Source organism: Nycticebus coucang, chromosome 18 (genome assembly GCF_027406575.1).
Source record: "Nycticebus coucang isolate mNycCou1 chromosome 18, mNycCou1.pri, whole genome shotgun sequence".
Taxonomy (NCBI): domain Eukaryota; kingdom Metazoa; phylum Chordata; class Mammalia; order Primates; family Lorisidae; genus Nycticebus; species Nycticebus coucang.
Window position 1 is genome coordinate 56,744,673 of NC_069797.1, and position 21,477 is coordinate 56,766,149.

Consider the following 21,477-nt stretch of genomic DNA (forward strand, 5'->3'; position numbering starts at 1 on the left):
GGATCTGTCCAGCTCTGTAAGAGGAGTGTTAAGGTCCCCTGTTATTATGGTATTATCAGATATCATATTGCTCAGACTGAGTAAGGTCTGTTTCAAGAATCTGGGAGCATTTAAATTGGGTGCATAGATATTTAGAATTGAAATGTCTTCTTGTTGTATTTTTCCCTTGACCAATATAAAGTGACCATCTTTGTCTTTTTTGACTTTAGTTGCTTTCAATCCACATGTATCTGAAAATAAGATTGCAACTCCTCTTTTCTTCTGAATTCCATTTGCCTGAAAAGTTGTCTTCCAACCCTTGACTCGGAGCTTTAATTTGTCTTTTGAAGCCAGGTGTGTTTCTTGCAGACAGCAAATGGATGGCTTGTGTTTTTTAATCCAGTCAACCAATCTATGTCTCTTCAGTGGGGAATTCAAGCCATTAACATTTATTGAGATAATTGATAAGTGTGGTAGTATTCTATTCATCTTATTTTGTGAGAGTCCATTGCTTAGTTTTATCTTTTGCATCAGTGTGAAGGTTTGCTTCTGTCCTTTAATTTCTGAGTTCTTACTTTGCTGCTGATCCATTATGGTGGTCAGTGTGCAGAACAGGTTGAAGTATTTCCTGTAGAGCTGGTCTTGTTGTGGCAAATTTCCTCAATGTTTGTATATCCGTGAATGATTTGATTTCTCCATCAATTTTGAAGCTTAGCTTAGCAGGGTACAGAATTCCGGGCTGGAAATTGTTCTGTTCAAGTAGATTAAAGGTAGATGACCATTGTCTTCTTGCTTGGAAAGTTTCATTAGAGAAGTCTGCGGTCACTCTGATGGATTTGCCCCTGTAGGTCAACTGGCGCTTACTCCTGGCAGCTTGCAGAATCTTTTCTTTTGTCTTGACTTTGGACAGGTTCATCACACTGTGTCTTGGAGAAGCTCGGTTAGAGTTGAGGCGACCTGGGGTCCGATAGCCCTCTGAAAGCAGTGTGTCAGAGTCTTTGGTGATATTTGGGAAATTTTCTTTTATAATATTCTCTAGTATGGCTTCCATTCCTCTGGGGCATTCTTCTTCCCCTTCTGGAATTCCTATAACTCATATGTTGGAACGCTTCATGAAGTCCCATAATTCTGACAGTGAACGTTCTGCTTTCTCTCTCTTCTTTTCTGCCTCTTTTACTATCTGAGTTATCTCAAAAACTTTGTCTTCTACCTCTGAAATTCTTTCTTCTGCATGGTCTAACCTGTTGCTGATACTTTCCAATGCATCTTAAGTTCCCTGATTGACTGTTTCATTTCCTTCAGCTCTGTTATATCCTTTTTATATTCTTCATATCATTCATCTCTGATTTGATTCTGTTTTTGGATTTCCTTTTGGTTATTTTCCACTTTATTAGCAATTTCCTTCATTGTTTTCATCATTTCTTTCATTGTTTTCAACATGTGTATTCTAAATTCCCTTTCTGTCATTCCTAACATTTCTGTATAGGTGGAATCCTCTGCAGTAGCTGCCTCATGGTCCCTTGTCGGGGTTGTTCTGGACTGGTTCTTCATGTTGCCTGGAGTTTTCTGCTGATTCTTCCTCATGGGTGATTTCTTTTATCTGTTTCCTTGCCCTAATTTTCCTTTCACTTCCTCTTGCTCTTTAAGTTCTCGTGCCTGTGGACTAAGGGTTACAGGACCAGAAGGGTGAGAAGGTTTAAGAGCAAGAAAGGGATGAAAGAAAGGAGGACCGAGTGATAAGGAAAAAAAAAGAAAAATAGAGAAAGGAGAGGGGGTGGGTAAAAGGAATATTGACAAAAAGAAGAGAGGCACAGAAAGAGGGAGACAGAGCAATATAGGTGTACAGTAGGGTACTTTGATACAACCTTAAAAAAAAGACCACCTTCTGGGGGTGCCCAGTTGGGTGGTTCCCTTGAGGTCAGCAGCTCTTTGCTAACCTGATCAGACACAGTACCCCACCTCCACCAAGTAGAGAGGAAAGACAAAAATGCTATAAATCAAACCAAAACAAGAAACAGAAAACTTTACAGGATAAAATTGGCTGGAAAAACCAAATAATAGCGGTAGAAACACTAACGAAAATGAAGTTCTAATTATTGAAATAGGCAGCAATGTGAAATTATAATTAAACTAGAAAAATTGAGAAAGAAAAAGGATCTGTATGGAAAAGCTTGAACTTACGAAACAAAACAACAATCCACAACATCAAAATAAACAAAAAAAAAACAACCAAACCAAAAAAAAAACAAACAAACAAACAAAAACACAACCAAAAACAAAGCAGTATGTATATGTTATTGAATATTGTCTGGGCAACACGTGGTCTTCTGGGGTATGAGATGTTAATCACAGTTCTGATACGACTGGAGGCTGCTAGTTTCTCAAACCCCAGCAGGTAGACACCCTAAATCTCTCTTCAGCCCACTTAAAAGGCACTTTGAACTTGTTCACTTACTGAGCAGAAGCTTTCTCAGGGAAGTGCTTGTCGCTGGAATCACTGCTGAAGTGGCTATCCACTTACCCTGTGTGTCAAAACTGGTCTCCCTCTGCCCCCAGTGTTAGGGCTGCAAGGCGGCTCAGACCCCACCCTTAGGCTACTTGGTCGCTGGGTTACCAGCTCCCACCCAATTCCAGCTCTGCGACCCTAAGGGCGGAGCTTGCCGGGGCAGATTGCTCACAATGTCTGCCTGTGACCCAGAGCCAAACACTATTAGCTCCATCTGGCTCAGCGGCTCAGACTGGGGCCCTAGACAAAGGCCAAAGTTCTCCGCACTCCCGCTCAGGCTCTCCCCAAGGCAGTTCAGCAGAGTGCCAAGTCCAAAGACACCAAAACAGTTCACAGGTAAGGCCTTTCTGGTTTGCAGTCTCGCTGCTACTGAACTTACAGTTGCGGGTGGGTTTAGACGGATTGAACACACGTGACCACTTGCCGGTTTTCCACTGTTTTAGTCCTCCTCTTGGGGTCCAGAAGTCTCTCGCTGACTCCCTGTATCCTCTCAGGGGTGATGATAGGCAGATCCCACCAGCCAGAGATGCCTGGAGTCCTATGTCCCCAGACTCACCGTGCCCAGATGCAAGGAAGCTGTTACTCGGCTCGGCTGCCATCTTGCTCCGCCTCCGTCCTCCTCCTTAGAATTTCTTGAGATTCTTGAGTCTGAAGGTTATTAAAATATGTCACCAAATTTGGGACATTTTCCAACTCCTCAATTTTTCTTCCTCATTTTCTCATTCCTCTCATTCTGAGACTCCAATTACATGTATATTGGACCACTTGGCACTGTCCCACAGGTTGCTCAGGTTCTTTTCATTTTTTTTTCAATCTCCCCTCTGCCCTGTATGCTTTCATTCTGAGAATTTGGATTTATTTTAAGATCACCTTGATCTACCTTTTTTTTCCCACTTTGATCTATCTTAATTCATTGACCTAATCTCTATCTGGCAGTGTCTAATCTGCTATTAAACACATTATTAAATTCTTTATTTCAGACATTATACACTTTTATTCTAGATTTTTATTTGTTTCTCTCTAATTTAAATAATTTAAATTTAACTTACTATTTTAAATAGAAGAAAAGTCTAACATTTTACTTTTCTGGTGAGACCCCTTATCTTTTCTATCTGGTGAGACCCCTATCTTTTCTTTTTCTTTCACATCTTGTTCACCTCTTCCTTTAAATTCATGAAAATATTTATAACAACTCTTTTAAGATCCCTGGCTACTAATTCCAACATCTATGTCTCTCTGGAACTATTTTTATTAGCTGCTTTTTCTCTTGGTTATGGGTGATATTTTCCTGTTTCTTCACATATCTAATAACTTTTTATTTTATGCTCTTCATCTTGGATGATAAGTTTTAGAGCGCCTGTGGCTCAGTGAGTAGGGCGCCGGCCCCATATGCCGAGGGTGGCGGGTTCAAACCCGGCTCCGGCCAAAACTGCAACAAAAAAATAGCCGGGCGTTGTGGCGGGCGCCTGTAGTCCCAGCTACTCGGGAGGCTGAGGCAGGAGAATCGCCTAAGCCCAGGAGTTGGAGGTTGCTGTGAGCCGTATGATGCCACGGCACTCTACCGAGGGCAATAAAGTGAAACTGTCTCTACAAAAAAAAAAAAAAAAAAAAAAGAAAATGTTGATTATCTTACAGAATTTGAGTATTCAGTTTTGTTCTGACAGCATCTCTTTATCATCTCAGGCTTGGTTTTAAACCCTGTAAGGGTGGGTATAATTTGGCATGTCCCTTGACTGAGGTTATTCTTTTGCTGTGCCCCTTCTGGAATATCCGTTGAATGTATGAGGTGCTTAGCAAGCTTTTTCCCTTCTAGTTGGGCTGGAAATTCAATGTCTGTTATTAGCAAGTTTTGACCTTTAGGATTTCTGTTGAGCTTCTAATTACCCCAGCAGCCATTCTCCACTATGCCTCATGGAATTCCATCCTGCACACATGCTACTTAGCCCTCCACAAGTCCTTAAGAAGAACTTTTACACAGACTTCTGCACCTGCCCGTATACATTTTCTTCCTCTCTAGAAAAGTTGTCCTAATTCCATAAACTTGGCACGTTTAGAACAGAACACAGTATTTCCATCTTAAATTCTCTCCTTCTGCTGTGCTGACTGGCTTGGTTGGTGACAATACCCACTGTCTGGTCTCCCTCCAATGCCTTATTCTCCACATCTCTTTGATGACTAGCTCAAGTCAATTTGTCATGGACTATGTTTTTCCCACTTTATCTCTATGGCAACAATCTTAATTGTTCTTAACTTTATGGTTCCACAGGACTTTGCTAATGCTGCTAGTAGAATACTTATTGTATTTTTGAATTATAAAACAGCAGGTGGCATTTAATAAATAATTGTCAACTATATGAAGGAATGAATGGGTATTAGATGTGTTCGTATCTTCTTCGCCTGCCCGACAGTCACCTCATTTTTAGCAGAGATAATAAAACACAGGACACGTAATAGATGTTTAATGAATGTTAGTTCAAGAAATAATGACATTATTATATTATAAATTATTTCATAAGTAGATCAGGTCACATGAATTAGTGTATATGTTTTGTCATGTTTGGCCTTTGGGTCATGTTCAGTATTTTCCAACCTACCTTAAGCCATTTTTTTTTTTTTTTGAGGACAAATTAGAGGAAATCTACTTTCAAGTATGCTGATATACTGGACCATCTTATATGCAAGGGCATTTAGTTTTCTTAAAACAGCAAAACAAATAAAAGCAGGAAATATTTGTCCATACTGTTACCATTTTCAGTTTTACTGATGTTCCTAGTTTTTCTTAAAATACCAACATTCAGAGTTAAGAAACACATTTAGTGAATTAACAGAAATAACCATAAGTAATTGTAGACATTTGTGCTATGCCAGAAATATAAAATTTATTAGCATGATCATGAACTTCCTCAATTTCTGGAAAGAAACCACCCAAGACTGGAAACAAACTTCCCAAAGCACCCAAAGAAAGATACACTTTAATATGAAGGAACTGAACAACTTTGAGAAGCCTGTAGACATCCACCTATTCAAACTGCACTTGGTTATAGATAATAGTTGCATGGTGTTGAAAGTCTCTAAGTTTCTTTTTTTGTGTGTGGGTGGGGGTTGCCAGTAATAGTGCCACCGTTCCTCCAACTTCTAAAGCATAGTCAATTTGTTGCAGGTACTGAGACAGGTGAACGCTAAAGCTTCTGGGTCGACTCTTTCATTGTCAGGTACGGGGCAGAGCAGCCACAGGTCAGCAGTATCTTGGGGTGCAGGGCTCACAGCAGGGCTGAGTGAAGGTCGTGAGGTTGAGGGTCTCCAGGCCTGGGGTTGGCTGGCAGGAGTTGAGCAGGAAGCAGGTGGGTACACAGGGCTGAGGGATGTGGCAGGGCGGGGGGCAGTTGTCACAGCAGGTTGGCTCCAGTTGCCAAACTGTGTGTGGGCAGGTGCTGGGCAGGCAGACTCCACAACGGCAGCATTTGTCAGAGGTGCAGATGGTGGTGGCGGGCCCAGTGGGGACGCTGCAGCAGCGGGGAACACAGCAGGCCATGGCGTGGGGAGCCTGTGGTTTGTATTGGTTTGGCTGAGAAGAAGGATGAGGCTTCTGGAGTATGAATGTCTCTCCTTGGTCTGGGGCTCTTATATACCCTCTCTAGTGGGTGTTGGAGCTGCCTGAAGGCTTCTTTCCTGGTTCTTGTTTATGTTGGTGTACCCATTATCCTTAATTGGTTTGATATTTAGATGCCTGTAAAGAGTCTCTATTTTCCTAATTAACTTTTATTTGAGTTCATTGCTAAATCTGAACTGATTACTCTTGCCATTTGTCACGGGAACATAAACTTTATGAGATGTCACCAAAGCCTTCTACTATTATAATCCCAATACCAGCCTGCTGGGGAATATTGGGTGATATTAGGTCTGTGGTATGTCGGTCTTCTCCCCACTGCCGCTGAGTTTTTATTCTCTTCTCCTTTATCTGTACCAGTGTGTCTGATGAAGTATTTTTGTTTTAAAGAGTTGAACTTAATTTTAGTTACTTTCTTTGAGCTCTGAGGCTTTTGAAGATCAAAATTGCATTCGTGTGAATAAACAATGTTTGAGAAATATGGGGAAATTAAAAATAAGTACTTATTCTACTTTTTTACCGTAAGGTATCATATGTTTATATTAAGTACTTGGAAAACAAAAATATAAAGAAAACAACTTATCTATGATCTTATCACCAAGAGAAGTTCCCTAATGATGCAATATATACCTGAGGCCTGACAGTTTGCAATCTTACCCCAGAAAAAGTGCTACCTACCTCACTGCTGAGCATCACTACCGTCACCTTCATAGTACTCCCCTTGAGGAGCTATGCACTGATGCCAGGGCCTAGCCCACATTCAAAACAATTTTGGCACTCAGAGCTGTCATTGTGTAGTATACAAAACCATGACAACAATAAATGATTGCCATTCAGCAAGCCACCACCACAGGTCAACATGAGCACAGCTGTGAGGCACTAATATACCAAGGTTATGAAACCTTCTGAGTTGTTTGTACAGTGCTGCTAATGTAAGTGCATGGTGGCGCTGTGAACTTAATTGTCAGGCCTTCATACAACAACACCTCTGAAGAACATTCTAAGCAAAAGAGTTCTAAAACTGCTTTGAAGGGTGGACTAGGCTCTGGTGTGAGTGCACACCTTCACAAGGGGAGTACTTTGAAGGTGGCATAGTGATATTCAGTGATGAGGTATGTGGCACCTTTTCTAGAAAGAGTTTGGGAACTTAATGGTCAGACCCTATGTGTGAGAAGGTGTGTGTGTATTTCCCTCTAGTGATTTTTGTATACACTCATTTATCATTTTATTACATTACCATAATAATATCGTACATACGTTTTATAATGTGCATTTTTACTTACACATATGTATTTTCATTATTTTGTGTTCTTAACTATATTTGATGATGTTACTTTTTATATTTTCTAGTATTTGTTGTATAATTGCACTCCCAAGTTATTATTAAGCATTTTTGTTATTTTCAACTTTCCTCTATGATCATGTGACAATAGAGAGCCCCTGTGTAGATAAATCTTTGTATACATTCTGATTGTTTCAGAAACAGAAATAAGTATTAGGTAGGATTATAGGGGAAAATGCCAATTTTGATGTTTTTAAGGCCTTTGACATTTATTTTCATACTGATCTCCAGAATAATTCTATTTACCTATTTTTAAATTATCTATTTCCTCTAGCTATGTTAAAGTGAGAATTCCCATTTTCCTATACCTTTGATGGATATTTTATTTAAAAAGTGTTTTCTAATTTGATGGCTATAAACCAAAATTTAATGATTGTGTTTGAATTTCCTCTATAACTAGTTAGGGTAAAATATTCTCTCATATGTGTTTTGGCCATTTATCTTTCTACTGTGATCAGGCTTGCATTGTTTTCTTCATGTCTAATTGTGTTCAAATTGATTGTTTAGCTTGTGTCTACATAGACTAAGTAAAAAGAAAATCTTACGGCCACAATACTAAAATTCAAGTAAAATTGCTACTAATGGAAAGTGAAGTTGTAAGCCTGAGATAGATTAATCTGTTGATGTTTGGTTTTATTCTCTCTCCTTTTTTTACACTGTATTGCATTCCCCCCACCCCCAAATTAAATGTAGCTATGGTAGGAGAGACCTGGAGTCTAGTTCCAGTATACCATTTAGATGTCAGGCATAATTCAGCATTCAAGAAAGAGCATAGGGTGGACTCCTAGCTGGTATCCTTATACCACAAACTGTTTCCACTCAGCTTGGCCTCATTCATTCTGCAAGCCACTGTTCCTCTTATCTTCTTTCCAGTTCCTCCTAAGTGACCTATCAGTGCGTGTGGTGGGGCGGGGAGAGCATGTCTGCATGTTTTGGGGATGGAGAAACAGAATCAAGAGGACCACCTGAGGGGTCCAAAGAGCTCTTTACTGCTCCCAGAAATTCTTCCCAGGGACGTTGGTTACCTCCCTTGTTAAGGCAGTTCATTCCGGTTTCTTTTGAGTCTCCTCTTTCTTCTGTGCAAAATAAAGGTAATAATATCAATAATCTTCTGAATATTATCGGGAAGTTGATGTGAGACAAAAAGGGTTAAAGTCCCTGGATAACCACAAAGTTTTATACAAATATAAATTACTACATTATTGAAGTAAGTTGCAGATCAAATTAAAGGCAAAGTAAAGATCAAAAAAACATAGTCAAAAGAAGAAAACAATGAGGTCAGGTGTGGTGGCTCACACCTGTAATCCTAGTACTCTTGGAGGCTGAGGTGAGAAGGTCATTTGAGGCCAGCAGTCCAAAACCAGCCTGGGCAAGATAGCAAGACCCCATCTCTAGCCAGACACAGTGGCTCACACCTGTAATCCTAGCACTCTGGGAGGCCGTGGCAGGTGGATTGTTTGAATGCAGGAAATCAAGACCAACCAATCAAGAGCAAGAGCGAGACCCCATCTCTACTGAAAATAGAAAAACTAGCCAGCTGTTGTGGTGGGTGCTTGCAGTCCCAACTACTTGGGAGGCTGAGGTAGGAGGATTGCTTCAGCCCAAGAGTTTGAGGCTGCTGTGAGCTAGGCTGATACCATGGCACTCTAGCTTGGGCAACAGAGTGAGATTCTGTCTCAAAAAAAAAAAAAAAAAAAAAAAAAGTTGATTAAGGAAAGAGCTGAAGGTAAGTAAGAGAGCAACATTTTAGGTAATAGCAAACATTTATCTTAGATATTTGCACCAGTCAATCAATACATAAGTTTGTGCCTATAACTAGAGAAAGTGGCATAAATAAATAAATTAAAAAATTCAAAAAAGGTCTCTACAGCTCTCTTTAAAAAAAGAGGATTCATAGTATTTGCTGGTGTTCCTGGACTTTTCCCAGATTAATCTTCCATGAATACTTGCCGAATTGTACACCCTTTTACTTAGAACTGATTAATATTTCACCCATTATTTAAAAAAATTCAATAAATAATTATTGAGCAGTTACCAGGTGGGGTGGCAGGCACTGTAATAAAATTTGGATATACAGCTGTGAACAAAATAGACATCATCCCTGCCCTCAGGGAATTTTATAGTCTAGTGGAAGGGTTTATCACACACATAATATGTATATTATAAATTGCTGCTATTATATATTATAATAGGAAGGGCAAAGATTAGACTCCAAGAGCAAAATAATTAAGAAATAAAAAGAAGAAACTTGTTTTGACATTTTAAGGAAACATTACAAAGAAAGAAAATGCCTGAAGACTCTATCCTTATGAATAGAATTTCATGGTAGAAACATCAATCTCTTATCTAGAATGTAATATTAATTTGAGTTCACCTCAAAAGTTTAAAGAAATTGTTACTGTGTAGGCTGGACATCATGTTTCTCTAATTATAAATAAGACTTGAGTTTAAGGATTAGAAACATATAAAGTAACATGTTTATGATAATAAGCTCTTCTCTCTTGTTGACAAGGCTTGTCGTTCTTTACTAAAATTTATTTGTTCTGCAGTGATCTGAGAGACCTGGCAAGTACTCTGCTTTGTTTATGAATGAAGATAGTTGGGTCCTAGAGAGGTGAGATAATTTGCCTTAGACAGCCTGGGGACTGACGTGTTAAAAGCTAAATATAGGACCTACTGGGATTGAGCTACCTTTTACGTGGTTAAAAATGGAAGTTTAAACTGTATGTCAGAGCTACTAACTATTTTATTTTAAAAAACAGAGAGTATTTTTTCCCTTTAAGCTAATGCAGAAAAAACCTGGTGATGCTTGGTGAGGTGGGAGATTTTCAAAGCACTAAAAATCTGAACACACACAGACACACAAACACTTATCCAAGGATTTGCTTGTTTTTTTTTTTTTTTGAGACAGAGTCTCACTTTGTCACTCTCTGTAGAGTGTTATGGCGTCACAGCTCACAGCAACCTTAAAGTCTTGGGCTCAAGCGATTGTCTTGACACAGCCTTCCAAATAGCTCCGACTATAGGTGCCCACCACAACGCCTGGCTATTTTTACAGACCAGGTCTTGCTCTGGCTCAGGTTGGTCTTGAACCTGTGAGTTTAGGCTGTCCACTGCACCTGGCTGACTTGCTGGGTTTTAATTGGACTTTTCTACAGTCATTAGGGTTATCTGGGACAGTGAAGACGTAAACCACAGATTGATAATGAGAGAACAACAGAAGCAAAATGTGATTATGTGAGTCTTCTGCTGCGAATCTTTCATTGCTTTGAGGTTGCAGTCCAAGCCCCTTTGCTTTGGGGAGCCCCCACTTCAGGCTGTTTGTATTTCTTTCCTCTTCCCCTCCCTCCCTTCTCCCCATCTTCCATGCATCCGTCACTGCAGGCCTTCCCACCCACCTCCTGTGGCTGTTTTTCACCCCTGACATTGCATCCCTGCATCTGGGTGGGGTTTGGTTGCTCGTCCTGTGTGCCGGCATGGCACGCTGCTCAGCCCAGGCCTAGCAGGACCCACACAGCATTGTAATTACGTTCATACAATAGGTATGATACACATATGAGGCCATTATGATAAGTTGTCCATCTCCTTGGCCAGGTTTGGGAGAGATTTAAAAGCACATGAGGTAACAACATTTCTTTTATCTTCACATCTCTAGGTACAAATATGGTGCCTGGCACAGGGGAAACACTCAAAAAATATTGGCCAAATGATGAGTAAATGGACAAATCTCTTGTTGACAGTGTTCCATCGATCCCACGGTAGCATGCCGTCTACCCCATGGCTGCTAAATTCTGTTCACTCAAAATTGAACAGCTAAGAAGCCTGTGGGATCCTCTGAGGAATTTCTTTATGCAGAGACTAACAGGTACATTGAGGATGTTTAGAAACGTGTTTTGCTTCTCCTGTTTTTTGCCCTACCTTCCCCCCGCCACATCCATACTTTTGGTTTTATTTCTGTATTTTTCAGGTTTAGACTTGTGTCTTTATATATGTATTGTATGTATAAATAAATCTATATGCATTATATATGTATTGAACATATAACACACATTCCATACCTAACATACATATATATTCTCTCTAGGCTAAGAAAGAGATAAAATTAAGTAAGTTGATAAAATAAAGTGATGAATGAAATGATGTTTAATCAGAGTTTTAGCTCTAGCATCACCTGGAAAGCATTGGCATTCTACGGATTAGTGGGAACTGTACTGAGTATGGTTCCTAGCAGAGATATGTTCCCTGGTTACTAGACTTGACCACTTTGAATTCTCTCTAAGGAAAATCAAGTCACGTTAGGTAGGCCCATTAATTAACCCAGATATTAGCATTAAATATCTGCCGATTTTCAGCTATGGGCCAATATACCCTTTTTCTACTACAATCAGATGTGGATGTTGTTAGAGAATCTCGTACTTTTTATTTCTCTTGCATATTTTAAGTTAATATCATAACTGTGTTCATCAAGCTTCTGGCTGTATTAGTATAGGAGGCTTTTTGATGAGGTATAAAGAACTGGGCTGTAGAGTGAGACATACAAAAGTCTGGATTCTGGTTTTCTTAGTAACCAACTTTATGAGTTTGGGAATGTTGAATAACTCTTAATGCTTTGTGCTTTTTTCCTCATCTGTTAGTGATATTTTAAGGATTACATGAATGATTCACCTAGCAGGTGAGTAGGTAAATAAACGTTGACTTGGCGCAGAATTGTATTTGTCTGAGGAAGAGGAGAGAAGAGAAGGAGAACATAAAAGATAATCAATGAAAAGTGAGCAACACTCTTGTTGTTAGCAAGAATGTTAGTCATTGTTTTAATCTCTACCTTTTTAAAATGAATGAATTGTACCCAAAATGTTAACATAAACAGAGAACACATCTTGCCACAGAAATCAAGTTTATTGTAAAACCCATCAAGAAATTCTTTTGCCTCTATGAACACACCCCACACAAGAAATGAGATCCAGGAAGTAACATGATCAAGAAATATAGTCTGAGGTCTTAAAGATTTAAATAATATGTTGAAATAGAAGACATTAGACATTCACCTGGCCAAATGAACCAAACAATTATTTATCTGAATAACCATACGAAATGTCTTATTTTATTTTCAATTAAAATCTAGAATAAGATCTTTCTATCTAGGCTGTCTGGTCTACCTTAATATCGGATAAACTACTGAGGCAAGAGAATCCTGAATAGGCAGCTTCTGGGTTCTTCATTGTCAGGCACGGGGCAGAGAAGCCACAGGTCAGCAGCATCTTGGGGTGCAGGGCTCACAGCAGGGCTGAGTGAAGGTCGTGAGGTTGAGGGTCTCCAGGCCTGGGGTTGGCTGGCAGGAGTTGAGCAGGAAGCAGGTGGGTACACAGGGCTGAGGGATGTGGCAGGGCGGGGGACAGTTGTCACAGCAGGTTGGCTCCAGTTGCCAAACTGTGTGTGGGCAGGTGCTGGGCAGGCAGACTCCACAGCGGCAGCATTTGTCAGAGGTGCAGATGGTGGTGGCGGGCCCGGTGGGGACGCTGCAGCAGCGGGGAACACAGCAGGGAAAGCCGAAGGCCATGGCGTGGGGAGCCTGGTTTGTTTCGGTTTCTTACAAAGATGAGGCTTCCGAGGTACAAATGTCTCCTCCTCTCTCATTGGAGCTCTTATATCCCCTCCCCAGTGGGTGTTGGCCCCATCAGAAGGCTTCCTGTCTTTATTTTTGTTTACCACATTCCTTTTTCACTAAGATTCTCTAATCGGTTTGGCATTTTCTTGTCTATTAGAAGTTCCTGCTCTTATTAAATTAATCATGTTTTTGACTCATCAACTTGTCATTTTTGTCATAAGATCATCACATTTTATTATATTCACAGGGTTTTGGTATGCCAAACCTTCGGTGAATTATGGGTAATAAGACTAAGTGACAATTCAGCTATAATTTCAGAGTCTAAACTCGTCTAGTCATTTTTTCCTGTTAATTTAAACTAATGTAGGTAAAGTGATATGATTTTCTAATTATTAATTTCAGAACGAGCAGCTCAAATGTTTAGCTGGTCTATTTTAAATTCAGCATAGTCAACAAGGGTAGGGCTATTTACAGATGAATGTGTCATATGACTGTGTGCATCTCAGATGTATATGCATTATTTATAAAGTTTATTGTATATATGTATTATTTATTGATGCTCTAATCCGGGTTTTATGGAGCAAGCAAGATGATAGAATGATGTAGGATGAAACTTCTTTTTATTCTTTTTAATAAATCTGTAGGCAATTTATAATGTATTGCTCTGTGGGGTTTTTTTTTCTTTCTAAAAGGGTCTGTATTCTCCAAGTTATGCCAATCAAAGTATAAATCTATTGGATGGAAAGATCCATCCAGTTGCTATCCTTCATTGAATGTATTGTTAAAAGAAAACCACTTCAGCCTTTGTTCATCTTCATGTCAATGATTTACATACTTTAAAATAAGACAAAGTGAGAATTGAAAGGATAAGTCAAACGATTAACAGAATAATAGTGAATTTTGGAAGGGGATCTTGCCCAAGGAAATTTAGAACTATAGCCATTTGTAATAATAGAAGTTCATTCTTACTAACTTACTCCCCACTTTGCATGCTCATTTATTTTCATATCTTGGGCATTCAGCTGGATTGTAAATTCCTTTGAGGAATACCTTATATAGCAGTCTTCACCTCAGTTGGCCTTGATTTGTCTTACTGTAAGTTGGCAGATGAGGGTGTTGGACTAGATGAGCTCCAATGTGTAGTCTTCTGTGATCCCAGCTTCTTCCTGTGCCTTCCACGGTCAGCATAAGTCTGTTCAGATGGTGTAATCTAAATTACATAATTTGTTGATTGTGAATAAACACAAAGTATAAACACCTTGGGTTGTTTCTGAGGGGATAGTACCAAAAACCAGTATGATCTTTTCCAAAGGGAAGAAAGGAATCAGTGGAAATTTCTACATGCCATTGGTAAGTAGGCCTCATAGGTTATATGTAAGAAGAACCTTACATTGAAGAATCTTAAAATGGGGTAGTTAGTTTAATTTTTGCTTAAGTGTTAATATTTACTTATTATTATTTACAAATAATCTTCAAGTTATTTTTATTAGCAGGAATTTACAACAAACTCCAAGGGGGTTTACATCATACATATACCTTAATGTTGAAGAACTGAAAGAGGTAAATTCAAGTCTCCTTCCCTGGATATTTTAGAATTCAAAGTTAATGAACGAGAATTGAAATCATCAAGGAAATGTTTAATGTTTATTTTACACTTGATTTATTGAAATCCTCATTGTCTGTGAACCAGTGGTTTGAAAAGTAGAAAATTGGTATGAAGAAGACCCTCTATGACATTCCTTATATTCTCTTTGACTTCTCTGTGAAATTTATCTTGAAATGTTATGGTTCAAGAGATCTATTGTACAACATGGTGACTTTAGTTAATGACAACATATTGTGTTCTTGAAAAATGCTGAGAGTGGATTAAGTGTTCTTGCTGAGAAAACGGTAACTATGTGAGATAATGCATATATTAATCATAAAGCACATCAAGTGAAAAGGAAAGTTAGAGTCTCCTAGGATCCTTCTGTGATCTGACTCGTTCCTTTGGCTTAAAATGTCCTTCACCACTTCCCTACTTTTCAAATACTACCGATCCCTCCAGCTTCAGCCGAATATCTCTTTCATAAAGAAACTTCAGGTGACTCTTCTAGGTGTTTTCATCTTGCTGGCACTAAATGTGCTGCCCGTCCTTTCATTTCAACTTCATTTCTTTCTGCTCTGTTTTAGAGTTTGGCACTTACCTTTGTTTTCCTCACTCCTTGAAATCCTTGAAAGTGGGCATCACGTCTTAATCTTGTTTGCCTCTTTCAGGCATCCAGGACAATGCCTGAAACATGGTTGGCATTTGACAAATGTTTATTGAATTGGATTGAATTAGAGATTAGAATTAAAAGGTATTTATTTTTATAATGGCCTCTTATAATAACAACCCTTCACATAAGCAGAGTGATTCATTTTATTTGTGATTCTTATTTTATAGTTGTCAAAACAGTTGTCCATTAAAGCTTTACCTAAGTGAGACAATGAAAAAATAGGGCTTGGCTCAATCTTTGGATTTCTTTCTGTGAGTATGTTTATCTCTAATTGCCAGCATCTCTATCTCTTATAGGACACATGTGAGTTTAGTTGGAGGTAGGCAAAAAATAATTAAAAGTAGGGGCTGACCTTAAAATTTATAACAATTTTAAGCTTAGAGCCTAATGTATGTTAGTATCTGTAGTTTTCTTAAGATACCCACATGTCCCTGTGAGGCCTCCTTTTGACTGTGAGACTTATGTCAATGTCATCAGAAAGTATAATTCTGCTGGATATATTTATAGGTTCATAATGCGAGTGTCAAGAGTCGTTGGGTAATTATAGCATTAAACATTGAAACAGTACATGGTTCGGTTTGAGGAGTAGTGGTGTTTGTTTAATTTTAATGTAAGGAGAACCTTGATAGCATTTTCCCACTTCCAATTTCAAATCATTGTTTAAGATAGGGAAAGACTTCTGTAAAACTGAAGGCACAGGATTATCTTCCAGAGCCCCTAATTAATGGGCACTTGTTAAGCAGCCCTGACTGACTATTGTAGGTGCCTAGGGCAACATGGCCAAGCTCTTTGAAATATCTTTAGCTAGTAGCAAGGTGGTCCATATGCACAAGACTGGACACAGGTGGTGACAGAGATTGTGCTCAGTCGGGAGTCAGGTGGCAAGAGTTGAGCAGCCAGCTCATTGGTGGTATGTGGCAGGTGTTGAAGAAGGTGGTCTGAAGGTGGCTGAGCTCACACAGATGGAGGCTGGGTAGGCAGACTCCACACTGACAGCATGTGTCAGAGGCACAGATGGTGGCAGCCTGGCCAGTGGGGACACCATAGGATCCTTGGAGACAGGAAACAGCAAGACATAGCGACAGTGGATCAGGTGGATAGTTTGTTGAAAAGGAAGGTTTCCTTTTATGAAGTTGTCTTCTCTGGGTCTTTTATATCCACCTGTCTCAGAGAAGATGGCTTCCCACCCCTCACAATGTTGGATGGAACATCCCTATTGTTGTTCCCATAGTCCTACACAAATAACTCACTGACTTCTTACATATTACGGCATGAGCTCTCCTTCAGTTTTATTTGGTTGTGTTGCTACATTCAAACCTGCTTCTTGTCCCAGATTCAAGATGGCGTCAATGTAGTTCTCCGCTTAATCACGTGTAAACCCATCTGTATCTACCTTGGCTTTCCTCTTTTCGACCAACCAGAATTTCTTCTTACAAGTGATCGCTGCTGAGTGTGAAGATTCGAGAATGATTTCTCTAAGAACTAAGAAATAAATGATCCTTCTCAAACTGTGTGCTTTTGAGATATTTGGGAAGTCAAAAGCAGATTTTTTTTTTTTCCTACCAGATTCACTTTGGTACCATTGCATGGGTTTGAGGGAATAAGTAAATATTGAAGTTATATAACATAATCTTGTTTGAGAAGTGCAGAACCTGCTAGGTAATTTTCTATACAGTTCACTGTATTACTGAGACATGCATTTATATATAAACACAAATAAGCTCTTAATCTTAACAAAGGACCAGTTGTTTTAACTGCAAGTTTAAACACAGGCTCTTGAAACAATATCTGGGCTGAAAAATGAGCTTGTGTCTCTTTGCAAAACAGCATAAAAGTTTCTCTTTTCTTTTCAGAAACCCAAAGTGCTTACCTACCTATTCTATTTTTCAAAGCCATTTCCAAAGCTGATAATTGGCTCCTGTCAAATAAATACTTTTCCAAAATTTCTCCCATTTTAATTCAGTTATATTGTTAAGATGTCATGGGTAAAGCTAATATGTGACTATGGTGAAGGAGACTAGTCAGCAAATCCATTTAGTCTAAGTCATATATTTATTGAATCTTCAATATATTCTGAAGGGTGTGGTGGAGACAGAAAAATAGAATACATGTCTCCGTCCTCTTGGAGTACATGCTCTGATAAAAGAGGTCATAAATCCCTTTGCACATGATTCAAACCACATTTAACTTAGTACTTAGTAAGATAATACTATGTATATAAAGTTTCAGAGCTACGTCTGAATCCCAGTTATAACTTACAAGTTGTAAGACATAGATCAAGTTATTTAACCTCTTTAATATTCATTTTTCTTGATTACACATTTGGGGAAAGTAATAACTACCAATTTTATAGTTGCCATTTTAAGAGTTAAATAAATATTAAATGAGAATTACTTATGTAAATCATTCAGCATTGTATATGTGGCAGAATAAAGTTAGTCAATAAATGGCAGATTCTCCTGTGGGTACTGTGCAAATTCCTGTAAAAGAAAATGCTATGAAAGAGGGCTGAATGATCAAACAAGGCTTAGTGGAAGATTATGATTAAATCATTTTTGATCAGCAATGCTTAGAAATCAGGGAAGTGTATTTCAGGTAAGAAAAACAAAGTCTTCTATAACACTGTCCTACTCCCACTCTCAGTCCTGTCCCTGGCAGAGTTGGCCAATCCAATCTTTCTGCCTCTGTTGAACCCTATATCCTCCCATAACACTTTGCTGCATTTTTTTGGTACATATATTTGTTCTCTTTATTGGATTGCAATCCCCTTCATAGCAGGAACATTGCTTTATTCATCTTAGTAGCTCCAGCATCTAGCATGATGCCTGGATTATGGATGGAATCTGGAAGTGGGAAACAATGAGAATAGATATTTCAGGGAAGAAGTGGGAAAAATAACGATAACGGGCACTTATCGCATAATTTTGTATCAAGTTCATTCAGGAAAACAAAGAAGATGAACTTCATGCAAGGGATTTCAGTAGAGACAATCTTAATATCATGAATTTGTTACACAGATATTGGAGGAATGAAATAGCAATAAAGGAAAACTGAAGTAACACAGGAGGCGGCTACCAGCTTGAGGACTGGAGAATGAAGAGAAGAGGTTGAGGTTATTTGAACTAGAAACTTGAAAGAGAGAGCCTGCAGAGCTGGGCTCAGACTTGTGGACCCTGCCCAACTAGGGCTCTTATTTCAAAAGCTCAAAGGAGAGGCCCTATGGAGCCAGAGTTTGGACCCCTACAGGGAAGCACTTTGTGGACACTGGTGCTTCTAGGAGGTGCAGTGCACTGTGGTCTGATGCTCTAAGTATATTTCTCTGTGTGTGTGTGTGTGTGTGTGTGTGTGTGTGTGTGTGTGTGTGTGTGTGTGAGAGAGAGAGAGAGAGAAAGAGTGTCTTGCTCTGTCACCCTGGGTAGAGTGTTGTGGCATCATACATAGCTCGCAACCTCAAACTCTTGGGCTTAAGTGATCCCCTGGCCTCCCCAGTAGCTGGGGCTATAGCGCCCACCACAATGCCCAGCTAGTTTTTCTTTTTTTTTTTTTTTTGGTTTTTGGCCACGGCTAGGTTTGAACCCGCCACCTCCGGCATATGGGACCGGCGCCCTACTCCTTGAGCCACAGGCGCCGCCAGCTAGTTTTTCTATTTTTGGTAGAGACAGGGTCTCACTCTTGCTCAGGCTGGTCTTCAACTCGTGAGCTCAGATGGTCCATGTGTCTTAGCCTCCCAGAGTGTTAGGATTGCAGGTGTGAGCCACTGTGCCCAGCCATTGAAAGTATATTTCAATGACACAATATTATATGTCACACAGACTAGTAAACTTCCAGGCATACTCATGACTAATGTAACTCAATGTAAGCCTCATTTGAGGGAGCAAGGAATAATCAATAAATGGTAATATTCATTCAAAATTGATTTTTCTGGAAGATAGCCTCTATCAAGAAATGAATACTAATACTTCCCAAAATTGCTTTGCATTTTTGGGTTTGGAATTTCAGTGATGGCTATGACTAAGAGAGTCCTATTATTTCTACACACCAGCATAATGACCAGTTCGTTTAGTCAATCAAAGAAGAAAGAGAAATCAATGTCAGAATCAATGAAAACTAAAATTAAATCAAATATTTTTTAAACATTGTATTAATCTTTAGACTCTATCATAGTGCTTGACTCAGTGGATGTCTTAAAAAAAAAAAATCTACCAAACAAAAAGATGCTAAAAATGACCAACTGAATGTTTTACTTTTTTACCTATCACAAAGAACCAGGATCTATAATTTTTCAATAAATTCCACCATAAGAATTCTTCTGCTGGGGTAAATTTTGGTTAGTGGGGTAACGTGCTGTTTGGGCTGAGGTGTAATTCCACTTTTCCTCAGAAGAAATATGGAAATAAATAGTCACAAGGCCATATTTGCTAAGCCAGAATGGAGTTTATTAAAAAATAGTCAAAGCGATCATTTCTCAAAGAGCAATGAAGTAGCCTGAAAGATAGAATGGAGGTCTCCAAATGTACCCAAAGCAGCAGAGAATTGAGAAGTTGAGCAAGTTCATGAAAAGACGGTCCTGGGAACTGGGGTGGCTTCCCCCTGGATTGTAGGCAGCAGTGGAGTGTTGAAGGCTGGCTAACATGGAGGGTGTTGAGCAGCTGCGTCACCGAGCTGTGCGAAGACTTGGCTGGTTAACAGCAGGGCTCGCAGGGACCTTCACAGGAAGGCTGGACATAGGTGGTCAGGTTGATCCCACTCAGTCCTGGCGTCGGGTGGCAAGAGTTGAGCAGCCAGCAGGTTGGCACATAGGTGTCAGGCTCACAGCAAGGTGGGGGGCAGGGGTCGCAGCAGGTGGGCTGCAGGAGGCTGACCTCATGTGGGCAGGTGCTGGGCAGGCAGACTCCACACCGGCAGCATTTGTCAGAGGTGCAGATGGTGGTGGCGGGGCCGGTAGGGACACTGCAGCAGCGGGTGACACAGAAAGCCATGGTGTTGGGACTTGGGGCTTTATGGGTTGCAGGAGAAGTCTCTTTGCTGTTCTTTCGATGCTGTTCTCCTCTGCCCTGGCTCTTATATACCCATCTCCCTGGGCGTCGGCCTATTACTAAGATTTTTTTCCCCATTTTTCAGTTTATAGCTATCTCCATAAAAACCATCTAATTACTTAAGTGTTTATTACCTAAGGCACACTGCTCACCCTCATAAAAGAGATTTAGGTTGTTTTGTTGTCGAATTAGGACTCTTCACACTGCCCACGTGTCACTGCACAGAGAGCTTCACTTCAGCCTTCAAAGGCACCGAGCCACGATCTGCCCATCATTACACACCGTTCATCATGACTTGGTATGCCAGGTATCTGCAGGTCTTCCCCACTTTACTTTGTTTACTTTTCAGATGAGGTAAGTAGGCTTTCTGATTGCTGTTCTACCAGCGACCAAAGATAGCTATGTCATGGTTTAGGCCCTCTGGCTGAAAAGTGATACAGTCTTTAGATTTACTGTTTGTGACTCCAAGAGGCTGCCTTAAGATGAATGGATGGGATCTGTAGAGGAATAGATTTTGGTTCTGTGTAAAGGAGCACTATCTGACAGGGATGTCACGAATCCTTTGTTGTCCGTTCCTTTTGGACACACTTTGAACAATAACTCAGCAGGGACTCGCAGGTGGTAGTGAAGGTCTGAATGGGTAAGAAAGCTGGATGCCCTTTAAATCTCCACGCAGGATTATTTATGACCAAGAAACTAGTGGTATTGGGTCATTTAGAAGCTAAATGGTGCAGTATTTCTCAGAGTGAGTTCCATGAATATCTGTGTCAAGGGGCTTAAAAGGTTCTCCAGTAAACAAGTTTGGGAAATACCAAGTTCTTGGCTGGTGAGCCTTTAAGAGCTCTTAATATGCTAAAGCACCTTCTAAATACAGAGATATAGCATGTATTTTTTATCCTAAACAAATTTGATCATAGGCTCCTTTTTGTTTATTTGCATAGATCAGCTTTATAGATCTGTGTTCTATGGAACATACTTTAGGAGCTTTAGCAATCCCTTATACACTATGTTGTCCAGGAGCATAGGGACATTTCCAACTTGCATAAAAGCCATGAAAATCTTACTAATAAGATTCTTTAAAATAAATAAAGGCATGAAATTGAATATGATGTTTTAGAATTACTTTAGAGTGGAAAAATATTAC

At 39.7% G+C, this 21,477-nt stretch overlaps 3 protein-coding genes across 3 annotated transcripts; all 3 read right to left on the reverse strand.

The window, feature by feature from the left end:
* Positions 1-5,338: 5,338 nt before the first annotated feature.
* LOC128570486 (keratin-associated protein 3-3) lies at positions 5,339-6,100 on the reverse strand. Its single transcript, XM_053569685.1, has one exon. It carries the CDS (start codon positions 6,015-6,017, stop codon positions 5,721-5,723), a length of 297 nt encoding a protein of 98 aa, XP_053425660.1. The 5' UTR covers positions 6,018-6,100; the 3' UTR covers positions 5,339-5,720.
* Positions 6,101-12,311: 6,211 nt separating this feature from the next.
* Positions 12,312-13,034, reverse strand: LOC128570487 (keratin-associated protein 3-3-like). Its single transcript, XM_053569686.1, has one exon. It carries the CDS (start codon positions 12,989-12,991, stop codon positions 12,683-12,685), a length of 309 nt encoding a protein of 102 aa, XP_053425661.1. The 5' UTR covers positions 12,992-13,034; the 3' UTR covers positions 12,312-12,682.
* Positions 13,035-19,711: 6,677 nt separating this feature from the next.
* On the reverse strand, positions 19,712-20,313 carry LOC128570489 (keratin-associated protein 3-1). Its single transcript, XM_053569687.1, has one exon. The coding sequence runs from the start codon at positions 20,274-20,276 to the stop codon at positions 19,980-19,982; it is 297 nt and encodes a 98-aa protein (XP_053425662.1). The 5' UTR covers positions 20,277-20,313; the 3' UTR covers positions 19,712-19,979.
* Between the last annotated feature and the right edge of the window lie 1,164 nt (positions 20,314-21,477).